The following is a 24,892-nucleotide window of genomic DNA, read 5'->3' on the forward strand; positions in this document are numbered from 1 at the left end:
TTGTCTTTTCCTAGCGCTACCTCGCACACATGAGGGGGGAGGGGGATGTTATTCCATGTGTGGCGAGGTGGCGATGGAAATGAATAAAGGCAGACAGTGTGAATTGTGTGCATGTGTATATATGTATGTGTCTGTGTGTGTATACATATGTGTACATTGAGATATATGGGTATGTATATTTGCGTGTGTGGACGTGTATGTATGTACATGTGTAAGGGGGTGGGTTGGGCAATTTTTTCGTCTGTTTCCTTGCGCTACCTCGTAAACGCGGGAAACAGAGACAAAGCAAAATAAATAATATATATATATATATATATATATATATATATATATATATATATATATATATATATATGTGTGTGTGTGTGTGTGTGTGTGTGTGTGTGTGTGTTTTATACGTGTTCCTCGTAGCGAGGTTGCGCCAGGAACAGAAGACGAAGAAAGGCCGCATTGGCCCACAACCATTCTCTAGCTGTCATGTGTAATGCAAGGAAAACACAGCTCCTTGTCTACAGGCCTAGTTTCGAGTACAGGGACATGCTAGAGTAAACTGTTCTGCCTGGGTGTACTGCCACCAGTATGTATGAAGCACGACACAGAACATCTCAACAATGTTTCAATAAATCTGCAGCAGTATAGCACGGTGTATAGAGGGTCAGGTGCCCTGACACTTCCTCAGCATTGGGCCTTGCATGCACCTAAACTGAATTAGAGTAAAAGCTTTACCTACGTGTAACTACCTGGGTAAAGCGGTCACGTTGTACGTAACACTGAATACAGTACATGACAAATGCTAAGGGAAATACACCATCTGAGAAAAGGCCAGAGGAAAATCGTATAATACTAAAACAGTTCAAGTTATAAACAGAAAAGTCTGTGACAATTATCACGGAGTTAGCGTACTGATTAAATCAACATGAGATTGGAAGGACATGAATTTCTATTTTTCTTTTTGGAGAACAACGGATGCTGGGGTGAACCTACACGTGGAGAAGGAACACTAATGTCCAAGAGAAATTCAGACTTGTGATGTATATTAGAATCCCAAGCTCTTATGTTAGGGTTTTATACCACTATGTAAAAGAGACGGATACCTTTGACATTCGTTTATTGTTTCGTTTATAAAAGGAGGAAGATTATCATCTGGGCACATAAAGATTGAAGAGACAAAGTTGTTCAATGAATTTTTTTCTGATAAAACCACAACAGCTTACATGAAAAAGATGGGCCTCACGAGTGAATACATCCCTTGCTAAACATAGACACCTCACCAACGAATCAATTTCTCATACGTGGAAGAAAATTCTTTATATTGCTAAAACAACCAGAAAATTCAAAATGATATAAACTGATGACCAGTAACTATTTCACAGTATAGATGTGAAACACTTTAGTCGCATCTCCCGTCAAAAAGACAGGTCTTGATCCACTTTGAGTCCTCTGCTACTAGGCTGTAGACGGAGTGGTCCTGGTCACAGGCTGACTGGTTGGAAAAGTGAGAAAGGACGCCCACGATGACCCACGTCTCCTCCACGCCGCTGCCAACCTCAGCCAGATAGGGACCGCCCGAGGAGCCCGTGCCCACGTTCAGTCCTGAAGGATGGAAAGGCAGCACTGCCATCAGCTCTTCTCAACCAGTTTAATAACGGATCATACATCATGTAAACATATCATTTGGTAACATTATCCATAACAAGTTCCCTCCACTTTACTAACCTTATTACCCTGTTGGGTAAAGTAACATATTTACTTTTACTAATATTCCATTGAAATGAATAACTTGGTTAGAACTTTTATGATACAGGGACAATGTACATCCACAGAATAACATGAACGTCTACTCTGTCACAGGGGCGTCTTCACTGTCGTCGAGACGTCAGCAGTATTTTTTGGATGTCACCAGTAACAGACGGAAGCCTCGTCACCTGAACATCAGTAGTGTCATCCTGCTGTTCAAACGTGTCATCTGAGAGGTAGCAGCAATGAGGTCGTACCGGTGTGTGAAGCGCAGAACTGGAAGGGGTGGACGATCAATTGATCATCACAGCTGCCGCTGAACCTCGTACTGATGGTCCTGCAAGAGGCGTCCCAGTCCGCCTCTGAGGTCCTCCAGTTGGGGTCCTCCTCGGCGGTTGGCTGAAGACCAAACACCTGTGGGTAGATGCAAATTCTGTGTCAAGGCAACACATTATATATATATATATATATATATATATATATATATATATATATATATATATATATATATATATATATATATATATATATATATATATACTTCTTACTTCTTTAGAAGTAAGGAAATTTGCCTTAAGTTGAAAGAACCTTGTGTCTTGCCTGGATGTTCTTTTCTCAAAGGGTAATTTAATCTGATGGCTAGATTCCCCCCCCCCCCCCGTATGTGTGTGTGTGTGTGTGTATATATATATATAGGGGATAAAGAATACTTCCCACGTATTCCCTGCGTGTCATAGAAGGCGACTAAAAGGGAAGGGAGCGGGGGGCTGGAAATCCTCTCTCGTTTTTTTTTTTTAATTTTCCAAAAGAAGGAACAGAGAAGGGGGCCAGGTGAGGATATTCCATCAAAGGCCCAGTCCTCTGTTCTTAACGCTACCTCGCTAATGCGGGAAATGGCGAATAGTTTAAAAAAAAGATATATATATATATATATATATATATATATATATATATATATATATATATATATATATATATGATGGAAACACGTTCAATATACATGGTGGCAACATTCAAGCAATGCATGTAACGGCAACATCGGTGCGTATTCACTATCAAGAACTATAACAAAAATGCCGCTGCGAAGAATGATTTCAAGATGCCACCATCAATATTGATTCTCCTTTCCTTCTGTAAGTGAGCTGTTCGTGGTGTTAACTCAGTACTCACCACCTGCTGGCGGGCTGGGGGTGGCCTGTTTGGACTATCGGCGATGCAGACGACTGGCAAGTTTCGGCTCGTGATCTCACTGAAGAACATGAGGGCCAAATCATGTTCGCGACCGTTCTGGGGGCTGTATCGCGGGTGGATGTGGATGACCTTGGGCTGCACGTTGGACACAAATTAGATAATATATCTATAACTTTGACCTACGTAAAGGCGCTTTGTTTAGATTCTAAATATATGGGAAACATGAAGATTTGCTTCTGTCAGACAATGGCTGACTCCTCTGACCATTACCTGTGGTCCAAGTCATGGCTTAGATCTGATGTATTGGCTCGAATCAAAAGCCTGTGGTTGTATTAGATGTAGGTGGATGGAGTGTGGAGATAGTGAAGTGATATGAGAACCTTATGATTGACTGGGACTGTGATGTGGGGATGTCTGGGAACTCGCCCACGTGGGTGTGGGTGGAGATGTTAACCACGACTAATACAAAAAAATCTAACTTAAGTACACCAGAGTAACAGGATGAAAAAAATACATTCTATAACATCTGAAAATACAGCATCAAATACCGATATTACATAAGTATCAAAGTATCAGACTACTATGACAGATATGAAAGTATCAGAATATATGACAGAAGTATGAAAGTTTTAAAACGATATGACAGAAGTATCAAAAGAAGAAAAAACTACTAGAGCAAGATAATAATTGCGTCTCCTTCAAAATCACTATATCATCAAGATTATCTCATCACAACTACAAAAGCACTACACAAGATCAATGTCTGAAGCAAGAACAGTATATATATACTCACTATATTTCATACCAAACTTAATGAAAAAAAATCTGAAGGGACCGTAAAATGACCACAAACACAATCAAATATGGCTAAGAACATGGCAAAATGAGTAAGACGTACACAATTAAATGTGCAATATTCTAACAGCCTATTGTGACAAGCTCGATTCGCTGGTAGGGTTGTGGGGTTATCAACTGCCGAAGTAATTCAGGCTGTCATCGCCAAGCTAAACCCACCAACCGAAAAATAACACCTTCATGTGTTAAGGATAATTCTAAGACCACATACAGTTTCAATATGCAAGCTGCATTTATGAATGTAGAATTCCAGAAGTGAATAAGGCAGAAGTGTAACAACTTGTAGTACGCGGGTACGATACTCTCAACTTACAGTAACTGTTATACGTTGGACTCTACTGCTCGGACCAGGAAGCTCCACTTGAAATTCCGTGGGTGAGAGAGGCTGCCGGGACACCTGGGACCTGCAAGAGTATCAAACGGCTCGAAAATGTTCACATGTTGGATGTGTGCGTTTAACATATTTTTTAAAAAGTGTTTCTAAGTGATAGTCAGCAAGTAATAAGATCACCTGCCTTTCCGCAACCCAAGAGTTTACGTGGTTAGACAGTATACCTGGCGAGGCAATGGGCAGCAGTAAGGACTGCGGTAGGAGAGACGATGGTAGCGGTGCAGTGGATGCGCCCCTGGAAGTAAATGGATCGTACCCACGACCACCGACGATGGATGGACAGCCTCTCCGTTGGCTGGGGCACACGACCGCAACCTGCCGGGTAACGTTAGTACAGGATGATAATGAGGATGATGAGGGTATGCTGACATAACCAGCTGACAAAAAATTGAGGAAATGCACACAATGTCTGTGGGATTATAACCGAGGGAGGATGTCATTCAGTATTTACTTATACTAAAGGTTATTTAAAATGTTCACAATGATCAGGATAATGCTCATGTTGACGTATACACGAGCTCGGATCGGCTTGATGCGCATGTGGAGACCTGCAACCCAGGGCCGAAGAATCTATACCGATAGACAACGGTGGCGAGGAGATTGCTGTAACTTCCTGAAGTGTTATAAGAGGTCTAGGTAACATTTAGAGAAAGTCGGGGACTAGTGTGTTTGGTTCCTCTCATAAAGTAGTGAAACGAAGGCCGAGGCTGATGTTACATGCCTTTGTCGGCACCTTTCCTTAGTAGCTCCTGTTGCCAGATGGATAAGGAAGACCAGGCGAGATAGGCGTAGGTAACTTTCAGCATAATGAAAGCTGAGTAGATGATCTTGAGCTCATGTCCCAGGGCTCATGTCCCGGGAGTACATGCGTCTCGAGTCTGCGGAGAATGTAGAGACGATAGCTGGATTCACGTCTTCCTTTCACGTTACTTAATCTTCCAAAAATCAGGATTTCATATCCTGATGTATACCAACATGTTCATGGGACGTACTCATGACCAAGGGTCGTACCATCGTGACCAAGGGGTGGGTGCATCGTCGTACTCGAAGGCTTAAGAAACTCAGTCCCATCATTCAAGTGGTTCAGTCGACTACGACACAAGGTCAGCAGTCGTACCACTCGACACCCTTTCGCCTACCCCTTTCCTACACCCCTTCTCTCTTCCCCGTTACTGACCTGAGTTGCTGCAGGAGCGGGTCAGGTCACGAAGGGCGGAGGAACCAAAGAGAGGCTCCCACGACCCCCTAACGTTGCAGCGATACACACCACCGACACTGCTCTTGCCTTGCTCCGAGACGACGCCTAGCTCGGTCTGCCGGTGTGAATATTAGTGTAAAGTTTTGTGGGGCCTGGATGTAGAAAGGGAGCTGTGGTTTCTGTGCATTATACATGACAGCTAGAGACTGAGTGTGAACGAATGTGGCCTTTGTTGTCTTTTCCTAACTCTACATCGTGCACTTGCGGGAGGAGGTGGGGAGGGTTCTCATTTCATGTGGCGGGGTGGCGGCGAGAATGAATGAAGGCAGCAAATATGAATTATGTACATGGGTATATATGTATGTCTGTGTATGTACATATATGTATACGTTAAAATGTATAGGTATGTATATGTGCGTGTGTGGACGTGTATGTATATGCATGTGTATATGGGTGGGTTGGGCCATTCTTTCGTCTGTTTCCTTGCGCTACTTCGCTAACGCGGAAGACACACATATATATATATATATATATATATATATATATATATATATATATATATATATATATATATATATATATATACCTCGCAAACGCGGGAGACAGCGACAAAGCAAAATATATATATATATATATATATATATATATATATATAGAGAGAGAGAGAGAGAGAGAGAGAGAGAGAGAGAGAGAGAGAGAGAGAGAGAGAGAGAGAGAGAAACTTGTACATGAGGGTCATTTGTAGGTGTATCATAGATCATAAAAAGTAATATCTTCCAGAAGATGGTGGGCAGAGATGAGTGTGCAAGTGAGCAACCGCAATATATTCACATCTTCCTCGTTCCTGGATGCTAACGATTTACAGTGGCATTTATAATTCAATTTTTTAATCTAAAATTGTAAGATAATGTGACTTAAGTACAGTTATATCTGGCTATTGCATAGGTGCACATTAAATAGCAAGTGGTGAACAAGCTTGCTAGACACAAATTTGGGTGTGTAAAACATTTATAATTACGTTTATAAATACCTCATACTTGATATGCGAAATCACCTGTCTCATTACTAAAAAAAAGATTCATACTAAGATGCACCTAATACCTGGTTCACCCATGCATGCAAACGATTTATAATAATGCTTATAAATTCCTTTTACTAACATGCATCTAACGACTCATCTACATGTGTAAAAGCTTTATACATAACCCACGTTATCTTGGAGTCTCAATATCAATCTCATGGAAGCGAATAAATGAATTACTGTTAGGTATTAGAGAGGGAAAACCTAAGTGTACACAGGACATAGTACAAACACCAGCACAGACACATTGGTTGATAAGAAGGGATGGGGAGATATGAGTACTGGCAGGGGATGTATAGATGCCAGCTGTGTTCTCGTCCATGAGTGTATTGCAAATGGTATTGAGGCTCACCACGGGGTAGACGTCAATGAGGTTGGCACCGTGGCACTGTACCAACAGCTGGGTCAGTACTGGCACTGATGACCCGTTGCCACATCTGTAGAAACGACACCATATTAGAACTGGGTCAGTGCTGGCACTCATGACCCATCACCAACCGTCAAAATATCTTTCATACCTCACACTTTGACAATCACCCGAGGCTCTTCCCGGTGTATTGTAAACTATGATAATTTTTATCTCCCTCTTTTCAACAAGGCAATAAGCAAATGAGGCAGATCATCCAATAACGAAAACCTGCAAAGTAATGATTTGAAATTTAATCAAAATAGCGAAGGATAAATCTCTTACACTGTTGCCTAATCAACTCTGCCTCACTTACCATAATTCACAAGAAAAACAGTTTGTCTTGGTTTAGGAAATAGAGATTTGTTACTTGTGCATTGCTAAGTTTGGATCCATGTGAGACATGACTCTCTTTTAATAGAGACTCATCACTCATATACTGACATTGTAACTTAGGAATCAATGTATTCACGATCTAATAGCGTAACAGTCTGTCAAATATAACTAATGATTGTGTCATTCATGAATGACCTACGAATGTGTCATGAATGACCTATGAGTGTTATGAATGACTTTTATGCATTACGAGTTACACATATGCACAGAACACACAGACCCAAGGTCCAAGATAGGTGGTCTGGCCTTAATACTGCTGAAAAAAGATACAGTCGCCTGCCTGGACTATGTCATGAATAACGTACAAGTGTGTCATGGTGTATGAGGCTTCGAGCCCGCTGCATCACGGAAGTAAAGTTACCAACTACTGATTACAATACTCGTAAATCATCGAAAGTTTGACCCTTTAAGCAGAGTGGTGTGAACCTGAACGACGACGGCACGATTCATGAGTTCTACCCACGACTCCTGGGTATGATGGTTTGGTCTTTGACAGGACCCTTAAGGATTAGGTCAAATGCCAGGCTTTCATGTCCATGGGTGGTACCGTCGTGCTCATGGATCGCACAGTCGCGTTCACTTGTTTGGTGGAGACTCGTGTCTTAGTGGTAGTGACCAGTGAGCCAGACTCAGATAGTGGGCAGCTACACATAGAGTTGAAACTCACACGATCCCCACTGCAGTGCCATCACCGCACAGGAGGACCTGGGAACTGTAGCCGAAACCGTCAGGTACGCTGCACCGCTGAGCTGAACCTGTAAGGGTCAGAGCTGGGTTAAGTACACACATATACTTCAGAAGCTAAACATATCTGTCTATAACATCCAGCTTCGTTCCTCTGATATCGACTGAGTCAGGTATACATAGATTCATGGTTCATTTATGCGTATCTTCTAGCATGGATACACAGTCTCACCACTCACTGACACGTAACCTGGAATTATCGGGATGTCAAGTAAATCACACTCTTACAGCGCAGTCACACTCTTACAGCGCCTCATCTCTGCTCACAACATCACTCAGGTGGATCTGCCATCACCCCACCACCACCATCAACACCTGTCCAAGGTTCTCTCGCAACTTCCAGACTATAAAACTCCAATAAGGTTGACACCTGTCATGAGACAACACTATTGTGACAGTCATCTTGTCGCGTCTTGGAGTCTACCCTTCTGCACTCCCCTCTCACACTTGGCTCTAAACTCACGTTCCAGGGCTCCCACTGTGACAATCTGATTTTCCTCGTTAACTTCAATTCATATCCACATTACTGGATCTATGTACTCTTCGTGGGAGACTGAAAGTGGCAAGACATTTTCTACTGATTGGAATACCGAAAATCACATATCTACATACATGTTTACATATGTAGCCTTATTTCACGTTAAGTTCAACCATTATCATCTTATTTTCAGTTATTACTATGACACAAACAGCAAATGATGATACAGACTCTGAATATGACTTTATGCTTACCTAATTCCGTAGCAATTCCTCTCTTTACTACTGGGGGTTCCTGAAACATCATGCCAACCCAGTACTTCTCTGGACCTACCAATGACCATACTAGTCTCGGTGAATATTCTAACCATGTGTTCTCAGTGCCTTCTACGTCAACCTGTTCAGTCTCTATAACTATGCTTGTTTGCTGTTTCCCGCACAGTAAGGTAGCGCCGGGAACAGAAGAAGAATGGCCTGATTTGCTCACATCCTGTCTCTTCCTGTCATGTATAAAGGTGACCTTCCACTCGCAGTGTAACCTCGAGCAGGCGGAGTTCATATATATATATATATATATATATATATATATATATATATATATATATATATATATATATATATATATTTTTTTTTTTTTTTTTTTTTTTTGCTTTGTCGCTGTCTCCCGCGTTTGCGAGGTAGCGCAGGGAAACAGACGAAAGAAATGGCCCAACCCACCCCCATACACATGTATATACATACGTCCACGCACGCAAATATACATACCTACACAGCTTTCCATGGTTTACCCCAGACGCTTCACATGCCCTGATTCAATCCACTGACAGAACGTCAACCCCGGTATACCACATCGCTCCAATTCACTCTGTTCCTTGCCCTCCTTTCACCCTCCTGCATGTTCAGGCCCCGATCACACAAAATCTTTTTCACTCCATCTTTCCACCTCCAATTTGGTCTCCCTCTTCTCCTCGTTCCCTCCACCTCCGACACATATATCCTCTTGGTCAATCTTTCCTCACTCATTCTCTCCATGTGCCCAAACCATTTCAAAACACCCTCTTCTGCTCTCTCAACCACGCTCTTTTTATTTCCACACATCTCTCTTACCCTTACATTACTTACTCGATCAAACCACCTCACACCACACATTGTCCTCAAACATCTCATTTCCAGCACATCCATCCTCCTGCGCACCACTCTATCCATAGCCCACGCCTCGCAACCATGCAACATTGTTGGAACCACTATTCCTTCAAACATACCCATTTTTGCTTTCCGAGATAATGTTCTCGACTTCCACACATTCTTCAAGGCTCCCAGAATTTTCGCCCCCTCCCCCACCCTATGATCCACTTCCGCTTCCATGGTTCCATCCGCTGCCAGATCCACTCCCAGATATCTAAAACACTTCACTTCCTCCAGTTTTTCTCCATTCAAACTCACCTCCCAATTGACATGACCCTCAACCCTACTGTACCTAATAACCTTGCTCTTATTCACATTTACTCTTAACTTTCTTCTTTCACACACTTTACCAAACTCAGTCACCAGCTTCTGCAGTTTCTCACATGAATCAGCCACCAGCGCTGTATCATCAGCGAACAACAACTGACTCACTTCCCAAGCTCTCTCATCCACAACATACTGCATACTTGCCCCTCTTTCCAAAACTCTTGCATTCACCTCCCTAACAACCCCATCCATAAACAAATTAAACAACCATGGAGACATCACACACCCCTGCCGCAAACCTACATTCACTGAGAACCAATCACTTTCCTCTCTTCCTACACGTACACATGCCTTACATCCTCGATAAAAACTTTTCACTGCTTCTAACAACTTTCCTCCCACACCATATATTCTTAATACCTTCCACAGAGCATCTCTATCAACTCTATCATATGCCTTCTCCAGATCCATAAATGCTACATACAAATCCATTTGCTTTTCTAAGTATTTCTCACATACATTCTTCAAAGCAAACACCTGATCCACACATCCGCTACCACTTCTGAAACCACACTGCTCTTCCCCAATCTGATGCTCTGTACATGCCTTCACCCTCTCAATCAATACCCTCCCATATAATTTACCAGGAATACTCAACAAACTTATACCTCTGTAATTTGAGCACTCACTCTTATCCCCTTTGCCTTTGTACAATGGCACTATGCACGCATTCCGCCAATCCTCAGGCACCTCACCATGAGTCATACATACATTAAATAACCTTACCAACCAGTCAACAATACAGTCACCCCCTTTTTTAATAAATTCCACTGCAATACCATCCAAACCTGCTGTCTTGCCGGCTTTCATCTTCCGCAGAGCTTTTACTACCTCTTCTCTGTTTACCAAATCATTTTCCCTAACCCTCTCACTTTGCACACCACCTCGACCAAAACACCCTATATCTGCCACTCTATCATCAAACACATTCAACAAACCTTCAAAATACTCACTCCATCTCCTTCTCACATCACCACTACTTGTTATCACCTCCCCATTTGCGCCCTTCACTGAAGTTCCCATTTGCTCCCTTGTCTTACGCACTTTATTTACCTCCTTCCAGAACATGTTTTTATTCTCCCTAAAATTTAATGATACTCTCTCACCCCAACTCTCATTTGCCCTTTTTTTCACCTCTTGCACCTTTCTCTTGACCTCCTGTCTCTTTCTTTTATACATCTCCCACTCAATTGCATTTTTTCCCTGCAAAAATCGTCCAAATGCCTCTCTCTTCTCTTTCACTAATACTCTTACTTCTTCATCCCATATATATATATATATATATATATATATATATATATATATATATATATATATATATATATATATATATATATATAATCCCTGGGGATAGGGGAGAAAGAATACTTCCCACGTATTCCCTGCGTGTCGTAGAAGGCGACTAAATGGGGTGGTAGGGGAACGGATTGCTAGAAATCCCCCCTCTCGTTTTTTGATTTTCCAAAAGGGGAACAGAGAAGGGGTCCAAGTGAGGATATTCCCTCAAAGGCTCAGTCCTCTGTTCTTAACGCTACCTCGCTAATGCGGGAAATGGCGAATAGTATGGGAAATATATATATATATATATATATATATATATATATATATATATATATATATATATATATATATATATATATATATATATATAAAGAACATAGAATCCTTAGTGAGCGTGACTGACCTATAACATTGCAGGAAATATCCCGCGGGACGCAGAGGGAGGGCAGCTCTGGACACTTCCTGCTGGAGATACTGCAGGTCAACGTGCCATCCCCGCCGCTTGTTACGCCTCCCAGGGACGTCGTCCCCCCGGAGCCCACATTAGTAGAAGTTACCTGTTGTGGGAAGAGAAACGGCCAAGATCTTGAAGGTGTTTGAAGGTAAGAATAGAGTTTTTCAGGGGTAGGTGTAGCCTCTAAGGTTTGGGTGTAGTCTTTCAGAGGTGGGTGTAGTCTCTCAGGTGTGGGTGTAGTCTTTCAGGTGAGGATGTGGACAAGATATGAGTATGACCTTGTGTGTGTGAGCTTGGCATTCAAGGAGTGAGTATCGTTTTCAATGTGTAGGCGTGGTCTTCAAGGTGTAGGTGTGGTCTTCAGTGTAGGCGTGGTTTTTGCCTAAAGTGGACTCACCTTGCACCCGCGAAAGTCGGGGTTCACGGCGCAGAATTGGTTAAGCACCGACTGCAACTGCGGCTTAGACCCAACACACACTGGGGAGAGAAGAGAGAGGCACACTCAGTTCTGGGTCAACTGAGACTATACACTACTGGGGAGGCTCTACAGACACACGTTCACTATTAGGTCAACTGAGACCATATACATACTGCGACAGCAAGAAAGAAATAAAATCTCGACAAAATGAACTTACCTTCCTGACCAAGGATCCCTTTTTATAGGACTCCTATACTCCCAGAAGCTAACCAAGTTCACCTGGAGGAACCACAAGTCAAATATTGATGTGTGAGTGTCTTTGTAGAGAGTGCAAAGGACAGTTGAGGAATAGTTTTGTGTCTTTAGTGTGGAAGTTGCAGCTTGGGCATGAAGGGTCCTGTGATACGAAGAATCGATATATATATATAATGTTGGTGATGGTTGCTGTCCAGAACACTAAGGAGGAAGCGTAACTTGTACATCCCTGGGACGTTTAACTTCAAACTGATGTATACCTGACGCAGCGCAGTTAAGGACTGTGGTAGGAGGGCAGCTGTTTAGAGTTTGTTGGGTCATTACGGTATATATATATATATATATATATATATATATATATATATATATATATATATATATATATATATATATATTCTTGAGTCTAAAGGACCCTCTTTAAGTTATTTTGAACTTGCACATAAACTCTGGTCATAATCAGTTACAGCCTTCAAGACCTAACCTTTTGATAATACCTAAGCCTTATCTTGTATTCTGAGTCCAGTGTGAGAGGGAAACCACATGAAGTGCTCCCCCCCCCCCCCCTTTTTTTATTTTTACCAATCTACAGTTTTTGTATCCCGCTGAAGGCTCTCATAGTTTGATTTTTCTATTCGTCATTGTTTGGTTGTCCTCTATAATGGTAGATGCATTGCTAATATGACGGCAAAGAAAATACCCTGTATCCAAGCGGGTAGGAGCGAGAGAGAGAGAGAGAGAGAGAGAGAGAGAGAGAGAGAGAGAGAGAGAGAGAGAGAGAGAGAGAGAGAGAGAGAGAGAGAGAGAGCATTATTCGTGTGTGTTAATTCAGGCAAATACAAATAAGTTAAGAACTGCCTCAAGGAACCCGCCTCTGGGGTATTATGGCCAGCGGATATGAGGGACCGGATGTCAGCACCTTAAAACATTTGAGACAAATCTGACGCCCCAAGGTCCCAGCGCTACACGAGTATTCATTACCGGGAGGGAAGGCAAGTACAAATACTGAGTCTACAATACATACACGACAGAGATTACAATGTATCCTCCAATGCGATATCATTTGATGAACAGACTGTTCGTGGTTAACAATGCAATATCCTGTACTGAATTGCTCATCTTAACAAGGATAATCAATGGACACACACAATCTTATCCAACTTTGCACTTCATGCAGTCTGTACAAGCACCAACGGCCCCTAATAAGCACACTACACTCTAGCACAATAGTCCTCCATCATACTAACAGGAAACACTATGACATTATGCACTCAAAAATGAGGCCACCTCCGAGATGACAGGTATCTGAATCTATGTTATTATGACCTGTACAACTTGTCAAATATGGATTGCTATATTGAATACACTTAGTTCCATATTGAATGTATTCAACATGTGTTAATTATTGGTTCCCTTTCGTTATCTTATCAGTAAGAAGTAGCATGTCTTAACAAACATGAGGAAAACTGTACTGAGAGAAGGCCCACTGGATGTTGTTAGATCCGCTAGGTCCCCGCCTAACCCAGGACACTGTAAACTTACAGTGAGTTTGTACATCCGTGTTCCCCGTCACCCACCAGAAATATCTTAGAAAATTACTTCCTCGGATGAAAAGGAAATAGGAAAGTTTTTTTGCCGTGATAATAAGGTGTTAGTTTATTTTCACAGTCATACTTGCCTATCACAGCCAACTGCGTGAAGAAGGGAAGCCAAAGTCGAGCCATTACGAATATATACAGTCTAACCCTCTCACTCCCTGAAGAAGACTGGCTTGACTGGCTACCTTGCCTAACCTTCATGGTTTGTCTCTTTCTCAAGTTGCCAACGCAGAATATTTTCAATAGTGGAATAGATATATAATCTTCATACTTCAACTTTCTCTCTCCCAAAATATTCTGATTTCTGAGATATTTCTTTGTACTCTGGATGTTTCATTTCCAACTTTAGTTCTTACAAAATAATCATGGCAGTTGATAATGATTCTTCGTTTAGCTACTTGATATCGTAATGCTTCTCATATACTTGCTGAGGATTCTTCCAGGATTTTTTCATTAGCATGTCCTGCGCAACCTATAGTGTGATTGTAACCCAACTAGACGGCAATATTGGACTGAAGTGATACGATCATCAATGACGACTGATATTTCAAACCTGAATTTTGTGTATATGTATACATGCAATTTTGTGTATATGTATAAATGCAATTTTGTGTCTATGTATACATGCAATTTTGTGTATATGTATACATGCAATAACAAAAATGATCGGAGATGGCTGATAGTACAAATATTTCCCTCAGATGGAATTTCCATATTTCTTCTAAGTCATGAACCAGAATGGACTCCCAAACGCCGCTATTTACTGATTTGAGAAGTACTGAACACACGCATGCCAAACTTTCCCCAATGCAAGCACTGAAAAATGTCAACCAAATTATCATTAATGCTCTTTTTTGTGTGCGAGTCTGGAAGCATAACTGTTATATGATGTTATGCATCCATCCCCAAGGTCTCACACAATTGGAAAAAACTCGTAATATATTTAATTACATAATGCATTTAATTGCCCTATTTCTGGTTGATTAGCGACCAACTATTATGACGGATCTGGGTTCGAATCCTTCATAGGGTAGCTGTCTCAGTAAACCCAATTGTACATCCTCTCCTTTTGGGTTGGTCTGTTATTAGGTACTTTATGTAATAAGATTGGGTAGGTATATGTGGGTGTACATAAGGTGAACACATGGTATATGTGGGTGTACATAAGGTGAACACATGGTATATGTGGGTGTACATAAGGTGAACACATGGTATATGTGGATGTACATAAGGTGAACATATGGTATATGCAAAAGACTGAGAGGGGGCAACACGAGTGTAGAACTCCTCCTAAAACCAATGCCATAGTGATGTGGGTGCAGGTAGCAGTATTTACTCCTGGCCTGGTCGCTGGGTTCAGAACCAATTTAATAATCGCATAAAATCTTTTTATTGCCAGACACCCATGGCTCATTATAATGTTTATGTTATGCTTGAAATTCATTTGTAGTTTATAATCAGAAATATCTTGCCTAAAAAAATTTGATTTTCTTTGGTAAAATACTCTAGAACTCATACTTAAGATGGAATTCAGAAATTTCATGAATACCTGACAATTTGAGGCTGTATTTTTTTCAAGCACTGGAATGATTTTTGCAGGCTTCAGTACTTCTGTCTCAGAATTATTCTTTTAGGAATACTAATCCTCATTCGCCAAGCAATTGTCTTTCAGAGACTAAGTAATCATGATAGTATTGTGAGACAGCCATGGTAAGAGACAGCCATGGTAAGTAAGGTTACCATGGAAGGTAAGTAGAAAATATTATCGTGTAGGACGGATGGAGTTTCTTTTCATTAGTGGGGAGGGAGAGGGCACGAAATTGTTTTCCTCCGGCCGCTGATCACTTGCTGCGCTCCTGCTTGCAACACACAACTAATAAGTACGTATGGTGACCATGCTGTCGATTACTTTCATCACCTGTGGAAGATCCATTACCTCCGCCTCTTCTAGCAGCTATTGAATGTCCTTGTAGTTGCCAACGCTGGACAGAGTAGCTCAGTGATCTCCATGGTACTGGGTATACTGTGACAATGGGAATATTGAGGACATCAGCACTGAATGGAATAACTTACCAAAAGTCTTATCTGATTTCCTTTGGGCAAGCTACTGTTTCTTATGTGGTGTAGCTTCTGTTTCCGCTAATCGTATAACGGAGGTTATTGTTGCGGGAATGGAAACATTTATCCCCTCCTCCTCCAAGACGACGTCTTCTAATCTATGATTCAGATGTTCATGCTATAAGACCATTCAGGCAAGGGATCAGGCCAATCGGACTTGAAGAAATTCTCCTTTCTCCGACTCCTATTCAGCATTCATCACTGCCCGTAATCATTGCTAGTACGTTATCTGTGAGGCAAAGCGTTCCTTTTTTCAAAGTGCGATAGCCTTTCCTTGTCAGCCACTGATAGGTCTTTATGGCCTTAACTACGGGCATCGCTAACGACTTCTGTCGCTCTACCTTTCTTTCACTTTTCCTTTCTGACGGTACTTTAGCCGTCTCTCCCGTAAACAAAGCAACTCTCTTTGGTTCTCTTTTCTCCTGTAACTCCACCTTGGATAACTCTATCATTCCTTCATCCCCTGATGCTCCTCTTACTTATCCTATGCCCCTCCACGTAATTTATTTTCGGATTGTCAGTAAAACGCTTCTTTTTCTGGATACAATCAAGGCTTTGGTCCTGATGGCATCCATTCCCGTGTATTGAAAGAGTGTGCCTCTGAGCTTGCACCTGTGTTTGCTCGTCTTTTCCGATTCATTTTGAAAACTAGAATTTTTCCTTTTTTGGAAGCTTGCGTTGTTACATATATTCCTAAGAAGGTGACCGTTCTAATCCCTCGAACTATCGTCCTGTTGCTTTGACATCTACTATTTCAAAGCCTTTGAATCCCTCCTCCTCTGCCATATCCTTAAACGTTTTGAGTCTCAGTCTTTTCTCCGATCACCCATATTGCTTCCGTAAGGCGAGATCCATTGTTGATATTCATTCATATCTTACTAATGTCTGGTCATCATCCATGAAGGAATTTGGAGAATCCTGTGCAGTTGTCCTTGACATATCTTCTCTTTTGGCATCCCTGACTCACTTTGCTCCCTCATTCAACAAATAACCAAATACATTCATACGCTGACGACTCAACACTACATTCCTCCAGATCATTCAGGTCTGCTCCTACTCTCGATCTGCATCGCGTCTCAACACAGCTTTCTCGATAAACTCAGACTTGTACAAAATATCCCAGTGGTGAAGACGATATCTGGTTAAGTTTAAAGCCTCCAAGACCCAGTTTCTACCCTTCTCTATCTAAAACTTCTCGCAGCTTTCCTCTCTTTACTCAGTGAACATACTTGATATTACTGTAACATTCACTCTTTCTTGGAAATCCCCGCATTATGGAAATAGCTAAGTCTGTCTCTAAGAAAACAGGGAGCTATGTTTAGATATCAAAATTTCTTATCTTCTGGACAGTTGTTCCGTTGAAAAAAAAAAAAAAAGGTTCGTCCTTATCACATCAGGGGTGGTTCTCTCTGCATCCTAACTTGAGAACTGAAAGAGTACGACTTATAAGTTCACCCATATTAACTTCAAAACTTGAACCGCTTGCCCTACGCCGCAATACTGTTTAAATTTCCCCCTTCTTTCAGTGTTACTTTAGTTTTTGCTCCCTCGACCTGACCACTAGTGTGCCACCACCATAAGCTAGACACGCGAAACTCGACAAGTTACTGCGTCACATGACAGGCTACTGTACGGCCGTTTGGAACTCGAGAGTGTGTCGTTTTGACAACCCTGCACCGCGAAGCTTTGGAACTCATTACCCTTATATCTTTCCCTACAACTTCAACCTGGCATATTTTAAAAGACGTCTTTTACTTCCTCCAAAATTTGCAAATGCATTCCCCAGTCTTTTTCTTTTCCTTTCAAAGTCATTTCTATATTTCAGTTAAGGCCCGTCCTTGATGTGGGTACTCTTCCGTGACTGATGCGTCCAACGTGAAAATAATCTAAGAATTCTCGTGCACGCTATCTTGTGCGTGCAGTTGCAGTTTGCGATAACTCCTCCATCACTGTGGTAGTAGGATTTCCATTATACGTATAGTTATTTGCATTTCTGTCTATTACAAGAAGATATCCCAGGAAAGGATGCCCCCAGGTTATTACGTGGCCTTTGACGCTTGTTTCGCTGTCCCACACGTTTCACCTGTTTTTGAGTTCCACGCATGGACTCAGGGTCGGACAATGGCCGTAGGGCCTAAGGAAGGGCCTGAATATGCACTATATAATGCATATGATTAAAAAATTCTTCAAATATAAAAGGTTTATCATCCGGAATAAAAAAAAAGCCATATTCACTAAAAAGAGCATTTTTCAAATAGAGAATGGTGTCTCTTCCCGGCTTTAAGATGTTATCAAACAAAACAGTCACTACATAATCAGGTAAATATTGTTTTTTCCTTGCCTTAGTCGTGAATAATATAGTTGAAATTTAGTGACCTAACACTTGAACTCATTGCTGAAAAGGGATAAAGAAGTCAGATGCTCCTGATCCGTTATGGAAAATGAGACATTTTCATCCTTTTGAGATGAGAAAAAGAGAGCGTTCTCCAGTACATGGAGTGTCCATTATTAACCAAGACAACCCTAATGCAGTTTCTTCATTTGGCAGACAATCCACCGCAGTGTGGATTTAATGATTGCTTCTTTCCACCTCAGAAGATATGATTACGCAGTTGTGAGTGATATCGCTTAATCTTTTGACAAAGTTAAAGTGGGAAGCACGATGAAAGACTTAGGCCTAAAACTATAAAGGCTTAAGATTACAGCCATATGACTAATCCAGCCCAGGTTGGCCCGGATGAAAAGTAAGTAAAAGAAAAAAAATAAAGACCAATTCCATTGATAATCTAGGTATTCACAAAGTGTTTTGAGTAATTCTAAAATCAAGTCGTTAATTATTTTTTTCATTATCTTTTGTTTGCTGTGTATCCTAGAACATGACATAGCAAACAATGTCTCTCTGTGACGCAATTCACAGCCACATAAGTGCTCCTTTTGGGGCATTACTTCTCCACTCCTTATGAAGATCTGGATATGCGTGTTGAGTGTGATCCATCTCATCCAGTATCTAGTCATGATAAGTGACAGTACTGTAAGAACGTGTTGAAAAGCTAACCTTCTACGCTGCCATTAGTGGTGAATTATCTTGGTTTTGTCATTTCGACTTTGTAGCACCTGCTTTTCACTAAGGCTGTTTATCCTGGTTTGTTCATTTGTAGTTGAAACTGATTCTCTTTGGTCAGACTTTAATAACCATCATAAAGGATGTAGGAGGAAGATGCAGAGGAGTTTAAGGGATGACAAGTTTCAGTATCACCATTATTGAAAACCTGTGTCATTAAATGTGTAGGCAAAGTAAAATGAACGTTTGGAAGTCAGGTCTACAAACACTTGCGGATCCCTGATCACTTTCTGGATTCGTTTTCTAATTCATTCTTTTTGTACGACATGGCTTTTGACAACGGCATGTTTTACCCATGCCATGTCCATCACTACATAAAAGATTCGATATCATCTATGATAGAGTTTGTAGAGTTTGTACGTGCAAAGCCATATCATGTGATCATTAAAAGCTACATTGAATCGTGAATTTATTGAATGTGTAACAGTATATCTTAGTGAAGGTCTCCTGAGCTGTCAGTTTTAAAACAATTACCGAAAGGCCAATATATATATATATATATATATATATATATATATATATATATATATATATATATATATATATATATATATATATATATAAATATAAAACGTATATGAACTTGGATATTGTATTTATACGAGGATACTCAACCCTTCTTACATAAGTATCGTTATTTCCATCTATTTAAAGATGAGAGAAAAGTAAGTGAACTGCAATATATATGACACATTAATGTAAATCATAGAAGAGTGTGATAAGTTAATAGCAAGCAATTTTATAAGCACCATATTTGCGTACCCGGCAAATGAGACTCTCGTTTTCTGTTGCCTATTGAACTATAAGCGAACAAAATTTAGTTGGAATCGGATTGTAAGTGAATAAACGGCGATTCTGGATGACATATAAGCATTTTGATCGTACTCTACAGATGACACCTTGTGTTCCAGAAGAAGTTTCCAAGTACACATATCAAGAGGCCTTCCCTCTGATTGCCTTCACTCTGGTGATGTTTAGGTACATGTGATTTCTTATTTCCATCTGGTCCACTTTGCGAGCTCTACTGAGAGCTGGCGTGAACTAAGGACTTTGTTGGTGTTGGCAAATTCCGGCCCCCGAAAACCTTATCAACATGTCAGACCTAGACAGTTTTTTCGCGAAAAAGGACAAGAAGAAGTTGAAGGGGAAGAAGTTTACTACTACTGATGAGATTGCCCGTCGACTTGAAGAGACAGAAAAGAAGTTAGAACATCAGCAGGGGATCAAAGTTAAGACAGAGCCCGTGAAGAAAGTAGAGGAAAACTCCGAGGATACTCCTACGTCTGAGGAGCCATCCCAGAAGGTGAGAGAGTCCTGCTTTGGCCCTGCCTTACCGAGGAAGGATAGGGTTGCTGACACAAGGATTAAGACTTTGTGTTCTTGTGATTGTTACCTGTTGTAAACTGAAAGTTACTTTAGTGATTATTAGGAGTAGCGAGAGCTGTATCTATTGACTTGAATAACCTATTACAGGAAATGGGATTCCGAGTGAAATACTCTTCCCTGTACTGTACATTTGTATTTGTCAAAGATAGTTGTTTTTCTCAATTGGTGTGTTAAGTAACAGTTTTGTAAGGTTCTCGAAAGGAATTTTGAGTATTTAAAGTTCCAATGTTAATATGGCTGTAATTTTTTGTGTTTTGATGAACTGTTTCGACCACTAGAATATAATGAAGCAAGGGGTGTGTAACTTGTTATAAGTATTCCTTCCATGCAAAGATATACATTCAAGTTAAAAGGTAAGACAAATGATAATCAGATAAGCATTGGATTCTCGTACGAAAGTCCTAGGTTGATGTTAAACAGACTGCAATATTTCTTACTATAAGAAATGGTGATTTAGGTATATTAGATATACTTGAATGGAAAAAGGACACCAGCTGCTGGTAAGTCTCCCTAAACAACATCTCACCATTGAACTGCAATGAGTATCACTTCCTAAATGTCACAAGAAAACTTGTACACATCATTAGCAGTAAACTGTAGTGCTTACATTGTCTGAGTATAACACTCACTAGAAGTTCGTTATTTCTTCTAGGGTAAGCTGAGGTCTATGTCACTTGTTTCTTGGTTTTATTTTTCTTTAAGTGCATGCCCATTATTGTTACTGAATATTTCCTCATTCATGTATTCTTTCTCTTATGTGTTGACATTTGACTTTTATTGTTGAATATCATTTAGAAAATTTGCTGAGGGTTGTTATACTTTTCATCTCCTACCTTAAAAGGTTTAGTCCCTAATTATCTCTTCTGCAGTCTTTCTTCAATTAAAATGAGATAATACCTTGGTGCAGCATCAGGGTCTGGTCATTACAGCCCCTAGTAGATGACATGAATTACGAGTATTAGGGCCAGAAAGTAAGTTGAGAGGTGGATGGTATCAATGTTAGGCAGTCTCTGAGAGATGGTAGAGATGTGGACAATAACAGGTTGAACTGCCTCTTCACTGTTGAGTTATTAACTCGGGAAAGGAGGGAGTCATGCTTGTTCACACCAAGCACCTCCTCGAGTTTCGTGTATCACAGCCTGATGTTGGTCTGTTTCAGGTGTTGTAGTTTAGTATTGTAGTACGATATAACTTATGTTTTTCTTGAATTACTTTGTTATGAAAGGCCTTTTAGAGGTTGTTGTTGTGGTAGAAGGCCTGTTGTTATTGGCTTATTAGTCTCTTAATGTGGGTCTTAATTCTGGGTGTGTCATCTGGTTATAATCTTACAGATTACTTGAGGAAATGTAATGCTAAGCTTCTATTATGATACTGACTCCTTTTTTGTTATAGTTAAAGACATGACAAAGGCTAACTTTTGGTGAAAAATGGTAAGAGAAAAAGAGAGAAAATTAATCAGAACTCAGTAGACTTGCATAGATGGTGACCATGCCCATGGCTCAGGGCATGGAATAGCTTTAAAGATTTCATTCTCCAAAAAACATTGGCCTATGGTAAACTGTTCACTTGCTTCAAGTAGAATAGGATACTGTGAGAGTAGATTGCTAATGACATTGGTAATTTTTGGTTGTAATCACAAATTGTGATTATTTGGCTATTTGTGTCAGTAGTTCTGATCACTTCTGGCCATCATGTGGCACTGTTGTTGTACCCTGTTAACTTCCATTATTGCTTTCTCTAGTGAATTGTTCAACTTGATGATAAATACATATTTATTCATTATACTTTGTCGCTGTCTCCCGCATTAGCGAGGTAGCACAAAGAAACAGACGAAAAAATGGCCCAGCCCACCCACATACACATGTATATACATATACGACCACACACGCACATATACATACCTATACATCTCAATGTATACATATATATACACACACAGACATAGACATATATACACACGTACATGATGCATACTGTCTGCCCTTGTTCATTCCCGTTGCCACCCCGCCACATATGAAATAGCAACCCCCTCCCCCCGCATGTGCGCGAGGTCGCGCTAGGAAAAGACAACAAAGGCCACATTCGTTCACACTCAGTCTCTAGCTGTCATGTATAATGCACCAAAACCACAGCTCTCTTTCCACATCCAGGCCCCACAAAACTTTCCATGGTTTACCCCAGACACTTCACATGCCCTGGTTCAATCCATTGACAGCATGTCGACCCTGGTATACCACATCGTTCCAATTCACTCTATTCATTGCACGCCTTTCACCCTCCTGCATGTTCAGGCTCCAATTATTTAAAATCTTTTTCACTCAATCTTTCCACCTCTAATTTGGTCTCCCACTTCTCCTCGTTCCCTCCACTTCTGACACATATATCCTCTTGGTCAATCTTTCCTCACACATTCTCTCCATGTGACCAAAGTATTTCAATACACCCTCTTCTGCTCTCTCAACCACACTCTTTTTATTAACACACATCTCTCTTACCCTTTCATTACTTACTTGATCAAACCGCCTCACACCACGTTTTGTCTTCAAACATCTCATTTCCAACACATCCACCCTCCTCTGCACAACTCTGTCCATAGCCCACGCCTCGCAACCATATTATATTGTTGGAACCACTATTCCTTCAAACATACCCATTTTTTGCTTTCCAAGATAAATACATAGTTTCACAAATAACATTTCTTGTGAGGAGTGTCTTATGGTGCATAAGGAGTTGAAGAGGAGTAGAGACAGGTCAGCAGGTTGGTCATAGGTGCTGCAGTGCCTGGAGAGCAGACATTCCAATCATGTTGATCTCTGCTCCATTTTACCATTTATCTGTCAGATTCTTACTGAATTCTCTTGAAAGTTAAATGTTACTCTGATTTTGTATCTTTTAATCACTTAATATTTATTCACATTTCTAGTCTATCAAGAATTAGAATTTAAACTGATTTTTTAGGTTTGAGAAGCTCTCACCAAACCCACTTATAGATCTTACAGTGCATATTACCCAGAACCTGCCTTATAAGATGAAGTGCCTCAGACATATACCTATGTACAAGCCACATACAATTTACAGGTTATATTTATAGTTTGAGCTATTTTTAATATGGTATTCTGTAGGGGTCATGGGTCACTCAAAAAAATTTTCTATTTGGCTTGGTTATTTTTCAACCAGTGTTCAGGGAATTTGGCACAAATGTGTCTCTTTATGTGTTCCACAGTATGCATTTATCAGATATCTGATTTGAACATTTCTTGACTATTCTTCAGGGGTACAGGGGTCACTGAAGCACAATTTTGTAAATTCTATTCTAACTTGGTAATATTTCAGCCTGAGAACATGGAGTTTGGCACATTAAAAGTCTCCACATACCCCACATAAGGTGGATGACAGTTCTGACTCAGAAGCGACTGTTTTGGTCTTCGTAGTCGGATAGGTATTAGTTGATGGGCAGCCACCAACTAGGGAGGTATATTACTGGTATTATCTGAATGGGTAATGGGAGGATTAGTGATGGCTGCATAGTGAGCCAGAGTTTCAGCAGTTGTCAAGTTGTACTCCTCTGACCTAGGTAGCTCTCTCTCTCTCTCTCTCTCTCTCTCTCTCTCTCTCTCTCTCTCTCTCTCTCTCTCTCTCTCGCTTTTTTTTGCTCCACCCACAAGTGGACTGCTGGCATTTTCCCCTCAAACATACAATTTTTCCATGTCATACATGATACTTAATTCTCACAACCCATTCATCATTCCTAATTTTTCCTGAGATGTGCACTATATGTTAGCCCTGCCTTTTGGAAGGATGGTGGGAGCAATAGGTAGAAATGGCAGGTTGGAAAATTAGATGGGAGCATTAGGTAGAAAATACTGCTGGAGTTGCCCTCTGCCATTGGCCTCTATAGGTTGAGGCACTTATGGCTAAAAGTGGTACTGTACGTTACTAGTTCTGGAGACTTGCTGTGGGCACCCTTTTAAGGGAGTTCCTAAGGGGAACAGGTGTTAGAGATTTATAGATAGAATGATTGGTAAAAGTCATAGGTCAGCAAAAATATTTTTTGTTCACCATTAATCAAATTTATTTCTGTGTTGTTGAAGGTCTTTAAGTAGCTGCTGTATCCTCTGTGGTCTTTGCACATCTGGGCACGAATATGTTTAGGGTGTATGTGGAAGTAGTATACTGCATTTGCTTGCGGCTGTTGGCCTGTTTAGTGTGAAAAGTTTTTACTTGCAATACCCAAACCCACAGATATGAACATTATATCCTCTTGTTTTCAGCATTA

General features: G+C 40.7%; 2 protein-coding genes across 3 annotated transcripts in view; one reads left to right on the plus strand and one right to left on the minus strand.

Annotated features, from left to right (window-relative positions):
- Positions 1-1,091: 1,091 nt before the first annotated feature.
- Positions 1,092-14,164, minus strand: LOC139756932 (serine protease 33-like). The gene is made up of 11 exons (XM_071676874.1): positions 14,072-14,164; positions 12,121-12,200; positions 11,673-11,826; positions 7,923-8,010; positions 6,806-6,890; positions 5,352-5,487; positions 4,339-4,489; positions 4,097-4,187; positions 2,908-3,063; positions 1,995-2,151; positions 1,092-1,593 (listed from the first exon to the last, which is right to left on the minus strand). The coding sequence occupies exons 1-11, from the start codon at positions 14,115-14,117 to the stop codon at positions 1,391-1,393; spliced, it is 1,347 nt and encodes a 448-aa protein (XP_071532975.1). The 5' UTR covers positions 14,118-14,164; the 3' UTR covers positions 1,092-1,390.
- A 5,954-nt stretch (positions 14,165-20,118) lies between these two features.
- Positions 20,119-24,892, plus strand: part of LOC139756933 (protein CDV3 homolog) — a 37,702-nt gene continuing 32,928 nt past the window's right edge. Inside the window, exon 1 of one of the 2 annotated variants that reach the window (XM_071676875.1) lies at positions 20,119-20,533. In XM_071676875.1, coding sequence (XP_071532976.1) covers positions 20,324-20,533 — 210 coding nt within the window. In that variant the 5' untranslated portion in view covers positions 20,119-20,323. The remainder of the gene's footprint in view (positions 20,534-24,892) is intronic. The other variant, XM_071676876.1, reaches the window with a different exon arrangement.

Source organism: Panulirus ornatus, chromosome 23, assembly GCF_036320965.1.
Source record: "Panulirus ornatus isolate Po-2019 chromosome 23, ASM3632096v1, whole genome shotgun sequence".
Lineage (NCBI taxonomy): Eukaryota > Metazoa > Arthropoda > Malacostraca > Decapoda > Palinuridae > Panulirus > Panulirus ornatus.

Coding starts and splice junctions, on each gene's coding strand:
- LOC139756932 (XM_071676874.1), bottom strand. CDS start 14,117: ATGGCTCGACTTTGGCTTCCCTTCTTCACGCAGTTGGCTGTGATAG. Junction 2,152..2,907: donor CCCCAGCCCGCCAGCAGGTG/GTGAGTACTGAG, acceptor ATCTACCCACAG/GTGTTTGGTCTTCAGCCAAC. Junction 1,594..1,994: donor GTTCTGCGCTTCACACACCG/GTACGACCTCAT, acceptor TCCATCCTTCAG/GACTGAACGTGGGCACGGGC.